The sequence below is a fragment of the Amborella trichopoda genome, chromosome 8 (genome assembly GCF_054954075.1).
Source record: "Amborella trichopoda isolate Santa Cruz 75 chromosome 8, AtrichopodaSantaCruz75HAP2 v2.0, whole genome shotgun sequence".
Lineage (NCBI taxonomy): Eukaryota > Viridiplantae > Streptophyta > Magnoliopsida > Amborellales > Amborellaceae > Amborella > Amborella trichopoda.
In genome coordinates this window covers 10,578,589-10,594,198 of record NC_142343.1, presented here as the reverse complement: position 1 = coordinate 10,594,198, position 15,610 = coordinate 10,578,589, and the positions used below count along the sequence as shown (strand labels likewise).

General features: G+C 33.4%; 1 protein-coding gene across 1 annotated transcript; it reads left to right on the top strand.

Moving 5' to 3' along the window:
- The first annotated feature begins 4,769 nt into the window (after window positions 1-4,769).
- Window positions 4,770-12,549, top strand: LOC18436046 (CASP-like protein 4C1). Its single transcript, XM_006846073.3, has 3 exons — window positions 4,770-5,632; window positions 8,946-9,081; window positions 12,138-12,549. Exons 1-3 carry the CDS (start codon window positions 5,376-5,378, stop codon window positions 12,378-12,380), a joined length of 636 nt encoding a protein of 211 aa, XP_006846136.1. The 5' UTR covers window positions 4,770-5,375; the 3' UTR covers window positions 12,381-12,549.
- The last annotated feature ends 3,061 nt before the right edge of the window (window positions 12,550-15,610 follow it).

The window sequence follows — 15,610 nt, the reverse complement described above, 5'->3', positions numbered from 1 at the left end:
TAATCTTTTTAATAAAATTATGATATTAGAAATTTTAAATGCTGTAAATTCTTATAAATAAATTTATTTATTTATTTTTCTTGTCTATTGTTTGAAAATTTTACAAATAAAATTATTAGAAATAAATGTGATAGTTCTGCTTTTACTAAAATTGTGAGATTTTTTTTTACTATTTTTGAATATTTAGACATTATAAAATTCATGTGCAAATGGCTATCTTATTATTTGAAAGCTGATATGTTTGCAATTGATTATAGCATTGTCTGTGAAATGTTTATTTGCGAATTGACATCTCATAAATTGTGATAATTCCGTATTCTGGAATTTCTATAAGAGTTTTTCTATACATATTAGATTGGTAACTATGCTATAATGTCTTTACGAATTGCTACCTTTTTATATTTGAGCTCAAAATATTTGGTTGGTTATTTTTGAAATGTTATTGAAAGTGACTGTTATTAATGGTGTCAGTGAAATTTATATTAATAATTTCAGTGATATGTTGAGTACATGATACTGCTGCTTTCGAATGTTTAAAGAGATTTAGAAATACTTTAAGTATACAAGTGGACTTATCCGGTTCGACGGTGAAGTATAAGTAGACCTATCTGGGACGCCGGCAAGGATTAAGTGGACTCATCCGGTACATCGGTGAGGTATAAGTGGACCTGCAGGGATTAAGTGGACCTATCTTGGGTCCCGATAGGGATTAAGTGGACCCATCAGAACGCTGATGGGGTATATAGGTGACTTACTTGAGACGCTGGTAGGGTAATTTGTGAAATCCTTTGAATTATGCACTGCTATTAAAATTTTATATGCATTTCAATTATTCGGATTATAGTTAATTATGCATTTTTTAAAGTGAAAATGTTAATGCATTTCTGTTAATAGATCTTTTTCTGAAAATATTGATATCATTCAATCATGATTATTTTTAAGATTATGATGATCACTTACTGAGTAGCCAAACTCATCAAATTATGGTAAACATTTTTTTCAGGATAATTGCGGTTTCATTTTGAGTGCTCGTTAGGATCAACTTTGGAAGATACTGTAGTTGTGTTTAAACTTTCTTTTGTTACTTTGTAAGAATTTGCCACTGTAAATTTGTCTTATCAAGAGATGTATATATGTTTTAACTGTCACATCTCAGGAATATCAGTATTGTAAATTCTTGGCGCGTGACAACTTCACCTCATGTTTTTTAATGACATAAAAATCAATATTCTAGGAAGGAGAGGGAACCGTAATATCCATCATGACTTCTTTTTTTTTTGGGTAATTCAGTGGGGAAGACGGGCCCTACCCATTTTTTCAATAGATTGGGGAGTGTTACATTTTGAAGGTAAAGAACAAAAGAAGAAAGAAAGAAAGAAAGTGAAAGGATAGGACTACACCTCACATTTTTTAATGACATAGAAATCAATATTCTAGGAAGGAGAGGGAACCATAATATCTATCATGAGTTTTTTTTTTGGGTAATTCAGTGGGGAAGATAAGCCCTACCCATTTTTTCAATAGACTGGGGAGTTACATTTTGAAGGAATTAATTGAGGGTGTGAGCCTTAAGAAAGATTTTTGAAGGTGTTAATTAAACGTGTCAGCGGTTGGAAGAATTTTGGAAATATAGAAAAACATTTAGTGAAATAACTAATCTAGTGTCTCTTTCTATTTAGACGTGTACCTTGCCATATTTCTCAACTACCGAATGTTTTAGTTCGCCTGCCCTACATTCCTCTTTAGATATGAGCTCTTTTTTTTATTCTTGCGATATGTGTTTGATAGTGTAGACATATAGAGAAGGATTAAGGTTCATAGTTGGGAACATGAATTTGATAAACTCCCTTAATTTTACTAGAAAATTGCTGAATTTCTCCCAATAATTTTCAAATGATTAAAAAATGAGGTTTCTACCGTAACGACCAAAACTCTTACAAAACTTGTTTCTTTTAAAAAATAGTGATTTTTATTAATACAATTTAAAAGGGGTAAATTTCAAAAACTAAAAAGCTATATTTTTAAGATATTAATATTTTTTATTAATTTTAAAGAATTTCACTTGAAGCTTTTGTTCATTACTTTAAGCCTTTTTGGGTTATTTTCGGCAAATTCGTTGCGACTCATTACCCGGGCATTAGTATGTATTAATAGTTAATGGGTCATTTGATTTCTTAAGTAAATAAATTAAGGTTTAGAGTCATAATCTTATTATGTCAAACTTTGATTATGTTAAAACTTAGTTATTGAAACGAGATTATTTGGATAGCTTTTAATGATACTCAAGTTATGCAAATACCATGTTTGGATCATCTGTTTGTATACGTAGGTTTATTTGGTTAGCTTTGAAGGCCATCCTTATATTCCACATGAAAAGGTACATATAGACTCATCCAGTGTAGGAAAAGCAGTCGAATTGGACCCAGGTGAGTTATCCGGACTTGCACACTGGGTGAGCGCGTTTTTAGCCGATTTAGAGGTTTAACTTCCAGGAGTTGGACCCCCTACCTGACCTGCCAAAGTAGGCCTCCTGCTCGTGCATTTTTTGCTACTTCCCTCATAGGATTTTCTTCAACCTTGCTGGTTCTTTTGGTCTACCTAGCCGTTAGCCTAGTTAGTTCGGTTATATCCTGAATTTGGTGATCAAGCTTAGGATCTTAAAATAAAATTCAAAAAAATAACATAAATTCCAAACAAATAAGAAATTTACTTGTAATATATATTTTTTATATTTTCTATCATCTTGGCAAAGTTTGGAAAGTGTTTCAGCCATGAATATTTATTTTTATATATTTTTTCTTTTTTATTATTTTTAAAATACCCCTAATCATCGATTGATTTTTCAAAGTTAATTTTTTCACTACTGTTTTAACCTCATGTAGATTGGATTTGTTTAATTTCAATCTAAACATATTTTTCATATTTTAAATAATTATTTAATTTTTTATATATTTTTAAACATTTTTTTGGCCATCTTCCCGATTAGGGTCGGGTTCCTCGGTCCGAATTACTAGGCCCAGGTTCCGTTCTCGTATTGTGCTTTTCCTACATTGGAGTATTGGAATCGTCGTCTTATGCTCAATTTGAGAAACTCACGTTTTCTCAATCAACCATTGGTGTTGCTTTGACTCCTTTTTTTTTTGGGCTGCACTCTTTAGATCCAGACAAAACACCATTTTGGTTTACAAATGTATCGCCATTACATGTTTATGCTAAATGGTATGGTTTGTATAAGGTGTCAACTTTAAATAATCCAATTAAATTGCACCGCTAAAGCTCATCAAAAGAAGTAATTTTGGTGTTGGAAATTTTAATGATGACCTAAAAAACTACTTTACATCTACTCATGAAACTTAAAACTCAAAAAATAGTATACATCGAGCAAATCTATAAATACATTAAAATTTTGAGACTGGACAGTTTAGATAGTACTACAAGATGTACCATTTTTGGTGCTTTACAATCACTTTGTTTTTTTTTTTTTTTGTTACATTCATACATCTCAAGATCGAGATGATCAATTAAAAGGTTTTCAATCATCCTTTTTTCTATATGAATTTTTGAGGTGTGCCTTTTTTCTACAGTTTAAGGTTGCGACCTTATAAAAACTATTCCCTTTGCTAAATATGATCTCCGCATGTGCATTTGTATATAGCCGAGGCTCTAAACATTCAAAGTAAAGTGTAGCTTCAAATGGTGTCGAGAAATGTGGTTTCAATATTCAAAATCTTTGTGATAACCTTAAATATATCTTTATTTTTAATTATAAAATTTAAAGCTTTAAAAATAGTGCAGATGGAGTTGATCTATGAAAATTTGAAAAACTAACGGTAAAAAAACACGTTACAAGATGCAGTATTTCCAAAATTTGAAATCCATTTTTTTTCTCATGCCCATGTATCTGGATGTCGAGATGATCAATTTGCGGATATTTAAGCTTCAAAACAACCTCTTCTAGTGAAATTTTTGAGGTGAGCTCTAATTTGACTGTTTAGAGCCTCGGCTAAATTTTTTCCAATTATTATTTGGTGCGGTTTCTATAAGGTTCCAACCTTAAACAATCCAATCGAGGCGTGCCTCCAAAGTTTACTATAACATGTCATTTTGGTCAAATAACTCTTTGGAGTATCTCAAAATCTTTTTTCATGTCTAATTATAAAATTTTAAACTCTAAAATTGGTTAAAACCAAGTAGATCTATAAACATATGAAAATCTAAAAAATAGATGGTCTAGATAATGTATTGCAAGATGCACTATTTTTGGAACCCAAAATCTTTTTTTTTTTTCATATTCATACAACTCGATGTTGAGATGATCAAATAGAGGTTTTTCAACATTAAAATAACCTTTTTCGATGGATTTTTGAGATGCATATGTAATTCTACATTTTAAAGTTGCAACCTTATATAGACTTTTTTCATTATTATTATCTCATGTTATGATAGTCCAGGAGGAGAAATTAAGGATATAACTGACATTACAAGTCATCATGAGGACAAACCCGAATACAGTAAAAATATTTCAAAGGGGCTGGAAAAAGATCCTTTTCCGAAGCAGAAGTTTTTTTTTTTTTTTATAGAAAAAGAAATGATATTCTCTCAAAGAAAAAAAAGACACGCATATATCTTTTTAGGAAAAAATGGGAGCCGGTCAAAACGAAGGATACATCTGTTATTAAGTGGAGGTGTAGTGGTATTCGCGTCATTTAGTACATTTATCATTTTCAAAAATCCCGGACTCAAATAAAAGCAAGAGAAGGTAATAATAATGGCGATCGGAGGGAAACATAAAACCCAAACCAGGAAGAGGAGAGAGAAAATAGAAGGAAAAAATTGGGTGGAGAAGTAGAGACAGAAAGAGGGAAAGGAAAATGGTGGTATTAAGAGTGTGAAATCCTCCACTGTGTTGCTTTTAGTGTAGAGAGAGAGAGAGAGAGAGAGAGAGAGAGAGGCGGAGTTGGAGGTTCTCTGTCATCTTTGCTTTTCGTGGAGAGAGACCTTTCTGAAACCTCACTGGTTTGTTTGCTTTTCGTGGGTGAAGAAACGGGGATAGAGAGAGAATGTGAAATCCCATTGATTCACTTTCTCGTGATGTAGAGAGAAAGAGAGAGAGAGAAGAGAAGCCCTGATTCTCTCTCTAGGACCTCGCGTACTTCCTTTCCATGTTGGTGAAAGTGTCCTTTCTTTCTCATCCCCTTTCCTGCAATTCGTAGTAAATCCCCCAAATAATCACCCGTGATCCCTAAACCCCATGCCCCTTTAGAGCCCTCCCCATCTCTCTCTCTCTCTCTCTCTCACTGTCTGTTTACCACTTTCGTGCCCTCTACACTCCAGAAATCGATGATTTTCCTGCGAATCTCTCCAAATTGCGGCCGATGAGGTCGCCGGAGTTTATGAGAAACGGGGAGGGGACCATGAGCCCTAACCCTAGAAACAGAGGCTTCCCTACTAACTTTCAGTCGACGGTTTCCGTTCAAAAATTAAGGAGGTTTAATTCGCTGATTCTGATATTCCGTTTAGTGACGTTTTGCTTCTCTCTCGCTTCAACCGTTTTCATGGCGATGAACAGTCACATCCCCAACGGAGACGCTGCCGGAGAATGGGTTAGCTGGACGAATTATGACGCTTTCAGGTAACTTCTTAAACCCCTTTCCTTTTCCTTTATTTGTCTTGCTTTTTCCTCTTTTTTTGGATTATCGTTACAAGACTGGAACTTAAATTATTCACAAAGATCTTATTGGATTCCCGAAGTGAAACGAAGCACAATATTTTTTTTAATTTTTTTAATATATTTTATATGTAAACATATATTTACATTAATTTTAAAAAAAATTGTAAAATCTTTGTCGGAAGTGTCCTAAGCTTTCTGACCAATCCGAAAAAGGCTGTGAGGTAAATATGAAAGCATTGATTCACACTCTTTTTTATTTTATTTAACGTTATTTTTTTATTATTTTTAAGAAGTAATATTTGTTGCGTCTGGATTGAAAATTGCTTTTTCAACTGTTTTCTATAATGAAAAACCTCAAAAATTTCACTATTTGAGAGAGACGGGTGGGTTATACTTGTGCCCTTTATTGGGGGGGGGGGCACAATTGTAATATCTGCTCTAGTACGCTTTGCTTTTGTCATTTCGTACCAAAAGGCAATGGCTTTGAGCCTTTGATCGGGCCCGGGAGTGGGGTGGCAATGGACTGAGTCAATGGACTTGACTTAGACCCGACCGGGGATCCGAAGGGTAGACTTGACTTAGGTTTGGGTTTGACCCGAAGGGTAGACTTGGGTTTGGGCTAAACAATTGGACCCGTCGGGTCTAGGTCCCACATTATATTTTTGAGTTCGGATTCAGGTTTTGTGACTTCAGGTCCGTGTTTGGGCCGACCCGTTTCCACTCCTAATGTCTATAGTGGTTCAATCGAGCAGATCCGGTTTTCAATCACAGATGTTGAAATCGGGCGGATGAACCTAGCTTTTCTAGTCTCCATTATTAGCACAAATTCATTCCTCAGTTACTTCAAGCGCCAGTCTCTGTCTTTTCAAAAAAAAAAAATGTACTTTTGAACTCAATTTTTCAGGTGCCAGTCTCTCTTCCTAAAATTAAAATTTTTGAAGAATGTTCATTTCAAATTACCAACCCAAAGAAGTCGTTTTAAATTTATTTTTTTGGGAAAATACTCTCCCTCTTGTGACATTACATTTTTTAAGTGCATAGAGATTAGAATTGTGAAATGTTTTTTTATTGAGGTGTCTCAAAATTTAGAGTCCTGGGGTTTTACCCGAGAGAGTAAATATACATTCTACTCCTGCGGACGGGAGTATAATATCCTTTGCCTTTCGAAGTTTTGGTCACAGTTGTGAATAGATGTCGTTTTTTCGTGGTGCCAAGGGTGTGTACAGTGTCGAAATGATCAAGACCCCAAGTCTACCTGAATGACGAAATTTAATGCCACACGTTTTTGGTGATGGACCCAACAATTGTGTCATTTTGCTTCTTTATTTTCTTCTATTTTTTGCAGCGATCCGTCCACCCTCAAATCACGCCATACCTTGGTGTACATCGGTATACTATGATCCATACGGACTACGTGGGTACAAGGAGGGTTATTGAAAACAATTGGAAGTTGAACTATTTAATATCTTTTTTTTTATAATAAGAATAAAACTAATGTAATATCTTACCCATTCTTTTTTTTTTCTAATTTGAAATTTACCATCACTCTTTTGATCAAATCTGAAGTAGTCCATCAAAAGGGCGCAGTAAAATGGATTTTGAAATTTATCAGAATGCACCAAAGGTAAAATGTTCAAATGTTGTGTGTATTTTTATAAAGAAAAAAAGTTTATATAAGGTGTCAGGTAAAGTGCACCCCAAAACTCTACCGAACACATTTTTCCTATGCTGTAAACCTCTCAAATTGATCATCTCAACATCGAGATTCATAGATATAAAAAGGAAAAGAAAAAGAAAGTATTTTTAGTTCTAAAAATAATTCATCTTTTAACACATTATCTCGACCAATCAATTTTCAAGATTTTCAAGTGTTCATAGATCTGCTTGATCGTCACCACTTCTAAAACTTTAAATTTCATAAGGTCGAAATAAGCTTTCATACCGTCACAAGGCTTTGCAACGCCGAAGTTGCATTTTCAGGATAGTTTTGAGGAGCACCTTATTTCAATAGTATAAGGTTGACACGTTATACAAACCTCACCCTTTGATAAATTTCTCTTATAAAAATAGTGGAATTAATTGGGAAGGGGTATATGGGTTGGGTGTGAGCGCTTTGAGGAACCTAGTAGGAATTCTTAGCTCCATAGATTTCTAAATGTTTTTGCAGTTTTCTATCTTATTCTTACATGTGTCGGATCGTAATCGGTCCCATGGTGATTTAGAGCTGGATTCCTATTTTTTAAAACCCCAGTTATAAGCACTTGCCCATCCAAGAAATCAATGAACGGTGGTGATGCCACATATTGATCACCTTGGTCATGTCATCTTTTTTAGGGGGTCCACTCTCTCTCCCATCTATTCAAGTTCTATCCATGGATTATCAAGTCTTATCCTGGATTACTCAATGATTAAACTTATGACCATAAACTTTTGACGATCATATGGAAGATAATCATACTTATCTTGCTATTAAATATCCCATCATCAACCATTTATTCCTTTTTCAAACTATATATTTTTAGCAATGTTAAGAAAAGCCAGGGATTTGGATCGGAAGCGGCCGATCCGGATTGGGAATTGAGAACCGGCCAGAACTGTTCCCATCTTTTATTTTTTAATTTTTTTGTTCAGAATAATTTTGTATTGGCTAGTTCACCCGGCCCGATTGCCAATCCAAAGCATTGATTTGTCGGTCTGGATCGGTTTTTTGGATGGGTGGTTTGGGTCACTAGTCCATCTTTCTTAAACCTTGTTTTTTAGGGAAATTTATCAAATTACCTATGAGAGAAGAACAATTTAACATCTTACCTATATCTTTTGATTTAATTTCCAAATATCCATAAAATCTTGCATGATCTTGAGTTCAAATAGTTGCATATAGATAAAAGAGATTGTATGCTATGAGCACATTTATTTTTTGTACAAAACGGTCACAACTACTTTTAGCCGTTAGATGTGAAATCCAGCAGATAAAAATGTATCACAACATTCAAGAAATTTTGTTTTGGATGTTGTTCCTAAACAATGGCACATCTTCAACCACCCGATTTCAAATCTAAGATGATTGTAACCATAAAAAATAAATAATATACATTTTTGTTAAAAGTTAGGGTATTTCAATAAATTTTCCTATTTTTATATTTAAATTTATATAAAAAATCCTCTTTCTTGCTTACTTAAAGATTAGTACTGGCAAACATGGAAAAAAGACATTGTGCTCATGTTTTACTCACATGCCAAGAACCTTCTTATGTTTTTGGGGACTATTTTTAAGGTATGTGGTGGCCGGAAATGCGATAATTTGCCTATATTCATTGGTTCAAATGGGGGCCACCATTTGGGAGATCCTTAAAGGAACCACCATACTACCGGAGACCATTCAAGTCTGGTTCGACTTCAGTCATGATCAGGTACTCCCTTCCCCTTAAATCTCTATCCCTCCTACGTCTCCTCTTTTAAAAATTTCTCTTTTTTTTTTTCTCTTTTACTTCCTTTTACTTCTCCATAATGATATCTCTTTTCTCTTAAAATTTACCTTCCTGACTTATGGACTTCCCAATTTAACAAATTTTAAGACTGAATATCAATAGGAGCATCATGCAAAAGAGACCAATTTAGGTTACTGAATATCAATAGGAGCATCATGCAAAAGAGACCAATTTAGGTTACTGAATATCAATAGGAGCATCATGCAAAAGAGACCAATTTAGGTTACTGAATATCAATAGGAGCATCATGCAAAAGAGATCAATTTAGGTTTAGTACAATTAGGTCACAATCTTTTTGATCTTTAGATTTGAAATTAAGTGGTTGTACGTGTATCATTTATTAGACTCAAAGTTAAAAAAAAATTTCTCGAAATTTGTGACGGACTCTCAAGCCATCCAATTGCGACTTTGTACTAATCCAATCAGACAATACGAGATTCTCTAGTATTGTATAAGGTTCTCAATTTAATTTTCTTTTAGCGAGAGGCCATTCGAAGTTTTATGTTTCTGAGCAAATTTTATTGGGATAAATTCCACATCTATCTGTCTTCACTTTATGTGTCTTAACCTTACTCCATCAAGTATATCTTTTAAAGGGAAACCTGTCTACATGACTCTTTATGTGTCTTTACCAACCTGTCTACATGCGATGCCACTCTATATACTATATATAGCAATTATTTCAAGTCGATCTGAATGGATGGTTATATATAGCAATTATTTCAAGTCGTCCGACCTGAATGGATGGTTAGGATAGCTTTAGTTATGAGGTTACAAACTGGCTTCTGAGCTTCAAATCTTGATAGGATTGTTTTATTTTTAAATTTTTTGTTTTTTACAAATCATTTTGAATTTCAATTTGATAAAAATGGGAAGATATAATTTTATAAAATATTTGACCAAAATGCCTTTGAAAATATTTTAGTTATTATTATTTTATAAGATATTTGTAATATTTTTTGTTGAGATCATTAAGTGGCCACTCCCAAATTTCATATTAAGATGTTTTTTATAAAAAATAAAATAAAATAATATTTTACCTGAAATTATGATTGAGCTATCCTAGCCTTCCCCATTTAGATCGAATCAATAGAAATAATAATCACTTATACATGAACGTGACACCACATGTAAAGGGTTTTTTTTTTTTTTTAAGTGAAAAACAACTGAATATACATTTTTATTTACAAAATTTTAAAGTAGTCCCAGCTAAAATCCATCCCTAACATTCTTACCTTGATTGTGGAATGTTTCCACGTATGAATTGTGGGCGGACACACTTATGACCCTATCCATTTGTCAAGATATATGCAATGGGCAAGCTTTCTATGCTTATTCTACAACATAAAACTTATATACTTCCTCTTATCCAACCGTCCATTTTGAATGGAGGGCTAAGATTGCCCCAATCACAATGTCACGTTTCTACACTATTTTATTTTAAATTTTTTTTTTGTCAACTATTTAGACACCAAATTTTGTATGTCCAAACCTTTATGAAATTCGCACTAGCAAAAAATATTAAAAAATATTTCCAATAAATAAAATGATTAAAATACCCCTGAAAGTTTCAAGGGGTATTTTGGTTATTATATTTTATTAAAAAATTATTTTTAATATTTTTTATAGGTGTGCTTCAATGAGAAGATGACATGTACCAAATTTCATATTCATACAATTTATATAAAAAAAATTAAAAATAAAATACTTTGAGATGTCGGACCTAAAATCAAACAGTGAATGGCTTTCTTGATCAAAATTAGATGGCTGTATGCTTAATATATTTTTGGACATTATATTTTATAGAATAGTTGGTCTTGGTCGAAGACTAGCGAAGTCTTATTTGGATTTCTTCGAGTCCTTTGTGGGGCCACTGCTTATCTTTATTTATATTTTTCTTTTAAATATTTAAATTGAAAATAACTTTTTGGTTGATAAAAATATCAAAATTTGGGAGATTAATGAAAAGGGTCAATTCCGTCGACCCTCTTTACAACTTCTTCTCCTTACTCTGGTTAAAAGTTAAGACATCACACATTTATAGCCCCTTTTAACCATGCCTCTTACCTCGGTTTCTTCACATTTCTTTTTTTAATATGATATTCTTTCCTCTTTGAATTTGTGAGGGTCAATTTCCCCATGGTCCACCACGTCAATTAAACTTCAAATATCAAGGCATCATCCCCCTTTTTTTTTTTTCCTTGTCAAAACTTTAAACACCTTCACGCATTTCCTGTCCTCCATATGTCTTTCCCCCTCTCTTTTTCTGCTTTTTAGTCTCTCTTTCTACTTTTTAGTCTCTCTCCCCTTCACTTTTGTGGGGCAAAATCCTCATCTCTAGCTTTACAATGTTACTAATGGAACCATTGTACTGGCTTAATTATTAGCTTTCGTGTTTGCATCTCTTTTGATTAAGGGTGGCAATGGCCCCGGTGCCTGGGCCTGGCCCGAAAAATTTAAGTATTTGCATCTCTTTCATATAGGGAACAAGTTATATAAGGTTTCAACCTTACAATGTAGAATTAAATATGCACCTCAAAAGTCCATTGGAAAATGTCGTTTTTAATGTTGAAAAACCCTCTAATTGATCATCTCAACCTCAAAAAAAAAAAATTGAGTCCCATAAATATTGCAATAGATTATCTAGACTGACCATTTTCAAGATGTGTATAGATCTACTTTATTTTAACTATTTTTTAAGTTTAAAATTTTATCATTAAATATGAAAATAAATTTTAATATAATCGTAAGAATTTTTTACACCAAAATTACAAATTATGATAAAATTTGGAGGTACTCCTTAATTGGATTGTTTAAGGTTGCAATCTTATATAGAAACCACACCCTTCATATAGAGCCAATGTTTTTTTTTTTTTTGGGACTCTCTCTATCACGTATGATGAAATCCAAATTGGTTTGTTGAGACTCTATCTCTCTCTTTCTAGTGTGATGAAATCCAAATTGGTTTCTTGAGACAGGCATTTGCATACCTACTCTTCTGTGCAAATTCTGCTGGTACTGTCATGGCACAAGCTCTTAGATCAGGAAGTGCATGGGTTGGCCAAGAACACTCGTGCAATGAAGTTAACGCCTTTTGTATACAATCTGCTGTCTCCATATCTCTTGGTTTTGGAGGAGCCGTCTTCTTGGCTGCATCTACACTCTTGTCTGGCTTCAAAGTTGCTTGTTGGATCATCAATGGCTCGCGCTTTCATCTCTAATTATACAATGTGATTGTTGCTGTAGAAATAAGTCGGCTTTTTATTCCTATTCTTTGATCATTTGTTGGTTTGGATGGCTAAGATTGACATGACATTCTAATAGTTGTTTGCATGTTTCCCACTTGGGTTTTATAAATTTTGTATAAATGAATGGGTCTTGATTTTACTATTTGGTGCGGTTGGAGTAAGATTGCGAATTTTACAATGTAAAGTTGAACTTCAGCCCCACTAGAAAATGCAGTTTTGGCATTAAGAACCATTGTGAGAGCTTGAAAATGCGATTATGTCATAAATTATGATGCTTGAAGTTCCAAAAATGATGCAGATCTGATGGATTAATATATATTTTAAAATAAACAATCCAAATAATTTGTTACATGTCATGTTTTGTGGGTTTGAAATCTATTTTTTTTTCTTAGATCCGCAATTATTGTGGATGACCAATATGAGAGTTTTCCAATATTAGAACTGCACTTTTGCTGGGTTAGTGATACAAAACCACTCATGTTGTGGGCTTTATAAGCCATTTGAGAGAGAGAGAGAGAGAGAGAGGATCTGATGAGGGAAAGCTCTTGTAGATTTTCGGGTTTGGGGTTTTGGGCAAAATCCTAACTATTATAGTGCCCTATTTTTTGGTGATTTCATCGGGGTTTTCCATTATCGATAGAACTATGTTGATGGAGTCAACAATAGAGGTTCGTTTAATGGTTCTTTTATGGTAGTGGAAGGGGGAATCGACAGTGCTGTCTACTGTGAGGTAAGCCGTGCATATACCTAATTTTATAATTCTTTTATAGTAATAAAATCGTTTCTTTGCTGGATGCTCTGTTGATGTAACCGATTAGGGTGAACCATGTGTATTTGTGTGTTGATGGTGCTTGAATTGTAATTTAGTATTGAATAGTAATTTAGTATTATTGTTGTGGTTTTGGATTTCTTATGTTCTCTTTTTTTTTTTTTCCAAATTTATTGCACCAAATATAGTCCTTGGTGTTTGGATTTTTCGAAATCAATTTGCTGGTAATAGGTGAGTTGGTTCCAAGGTTTTGAATTTGTTGTAATAATGTGTTCACCACAAGGGGCAAACAAGCAAGTTTCGGTTCCCTTCAAGTGCTATTGGATCTCAAGGGAAGTGTGCAATAATTTGGGAAAATTACTAGTTTCAAATTTGAAGTAAATAAGTTTTATGGATGGAAAGATTTTGAACTTTAAAAAATAAAAGTTCACGATATATTGATATAGCATGATCTATATATAAAACACTGCAACAAAAATTAAATAATATGAAGGATGATGAGTGGGAAGAATTTGACATGATGGTACTTGCCACTGTTTGCTTGTATTTAGAAGTTGAAAGACTATTTAATACTAGGAGAAAGGACGGCGCTGTCACGCCCCAAGATTTCTAACATTCCCGAGGTGTGACAGACTATTCTTATACTAGAAAAATTCAAATTCCTATTAATATATATTGTAACAAAACAAATTTTTTTATTAATTAAAATTTGTACAAAGTTTGCGCACAACTGGTATTAACATGAAGGCTAAGTATACATCTGTTGATAGAACAAAAGTTTACAGTGGTGAAGTTAAACAAAAGTTACAAAGGAGAATTTAGTTATGACATGACTGCATCTTCTTCACAAGCTGGTCTTGACGTGTATTTAACTATGAGACTGTAATTACCCTGAAAAATATTTACCATAGTTTGGTGAGGTTGGCTACTCAGTAAGTGATCATCATGGTCCTAAAAATAATCATGATTGGAAGATATAAACATTTTCTGAAGAATGTATATATAAAAAAACAACCTGAGGAAGAATTTCGAACAAAAACATTTATAGATAACAATTGCACTTTCACAAATCCACAATTAAACATAATCCAAATAATGGAAATGCGTATAAACATTTTAACAAAGATGCATAATTCAAAGGATTTCACAAAATATCGTACTGACATCCCAAGTAGGTCAGCTATATACCCCAGCAGCGTCCTGATGGGTCCAAACAATCCCTACAGGTCCAAACAAACCTCACCGGCATACCGGATGAGTCTAAATAGCACCTATCAGATAGGTCTAAATAATCCGTACAGGTCCAAACATACCTCACCAGCGTCCCGAATGAGTCCAAATAGTCGCTACCGGAGTAACCGGATAGGTCCTAACAATCCCTGCAGGTTTGATCATACCTCACTTGTATCCTGGATGAGTCCAAATAGTCGCTACCGACATAACCGAATAGGTCCTAACGATCCTTGCAGGTCCACTTATACTCAAATTATCTCTAAAACTCTTTAAACATCAGAAAGCAACAATATTATATATGCGAAGTATCATTGAAAATATTAACATGAATTCACTTGAAGCAATTTAATAACAATCACTTCCATTGAAATATCTGTAAGTAGCCAATCAAAAATTTTGGGAAATAATTCTAGAAAGGTTGAGACATTTTTGAAATGTAACAGGATAAATAATCTATTATTAATAAAAGAACTCTCATAAAAATCCATAGGTAAATACAGAATTCTCAACTGTTTAATATCCTTAACAATAAACAGACATATCACAAATCATGTTACATAAACATGTAAAACTTATAACACAAAATTTCAAAATTTTAACCAACTTTTTTTCAAGAAAAGTAAGGCCACTTGCACATAATACTTACAATATCAAAATTCATAATGATAAACAGAAATATGAAAACAACAGTTTTAAATAACTATTTTATAGGAAATTGTGATCGCTCACACATAAAACTTATAAATAAAGATGATGGACGAAAATAATGCAATTGTATTAATATCAAACTACTTTTTAGGAGAATGAGATCACTTACTTATGTGTCACTTTCAGAAGAGGAATTGCGGAGACCTTTTTCATTTTTAGAGTCTTTGCTCCGTTTCTGAAACCATAGGTAACAGTTTGCGGCCCCTTGACATTACAGGGACTAGGCACAATGCATAACCAGGAAGAAGACAAGATGATAGATTTGCCATTATACCTTCACTCTTAAAGCTACTCTGACTATCCAATAACAAATCTTCTTGAAATCTGGAAATGAAAAGAAAAATTGTTCTCATGGCTAAAACCCAATGGAACCCATGAGTAGTGTATTCAAAGGCTAGCTTCATTATTCTCTTTGACCCAACTATTTACAAGGTTTTCACTCCAAACCGGGACGGCCATGAAGCTTAATGTTATGAAAGAGAAAAAGCAGGGC

What these genes read in the sequence shown, in the direction of transcription:
- LOC18436046 (XM_006846073.3), top strand. Translation starts at nt 5,376, where the DNA reads ATGAGGTCGCCGGAGTTTATGAGAAACGGGGAGGGGACCATGAGCCCT. An exon ending in ACGAATTATGACGCTTTCAG is followed by an intron (nt 5,633 to 8,945) that starts GTAACTTCTTAA and finishes ACTATTTTTAAG; the next exon opens with GTATGTGGTGGCCGGAAATG. An exon ending in TCGACTTCAGTCATGATCAG is followed by an intron (nt 9,082 to 12,137) that starts GTACTCCCTTCC and finishes TTCTTGAGACAG; the next exon opens with GCATTTGCATACCTACTCTT.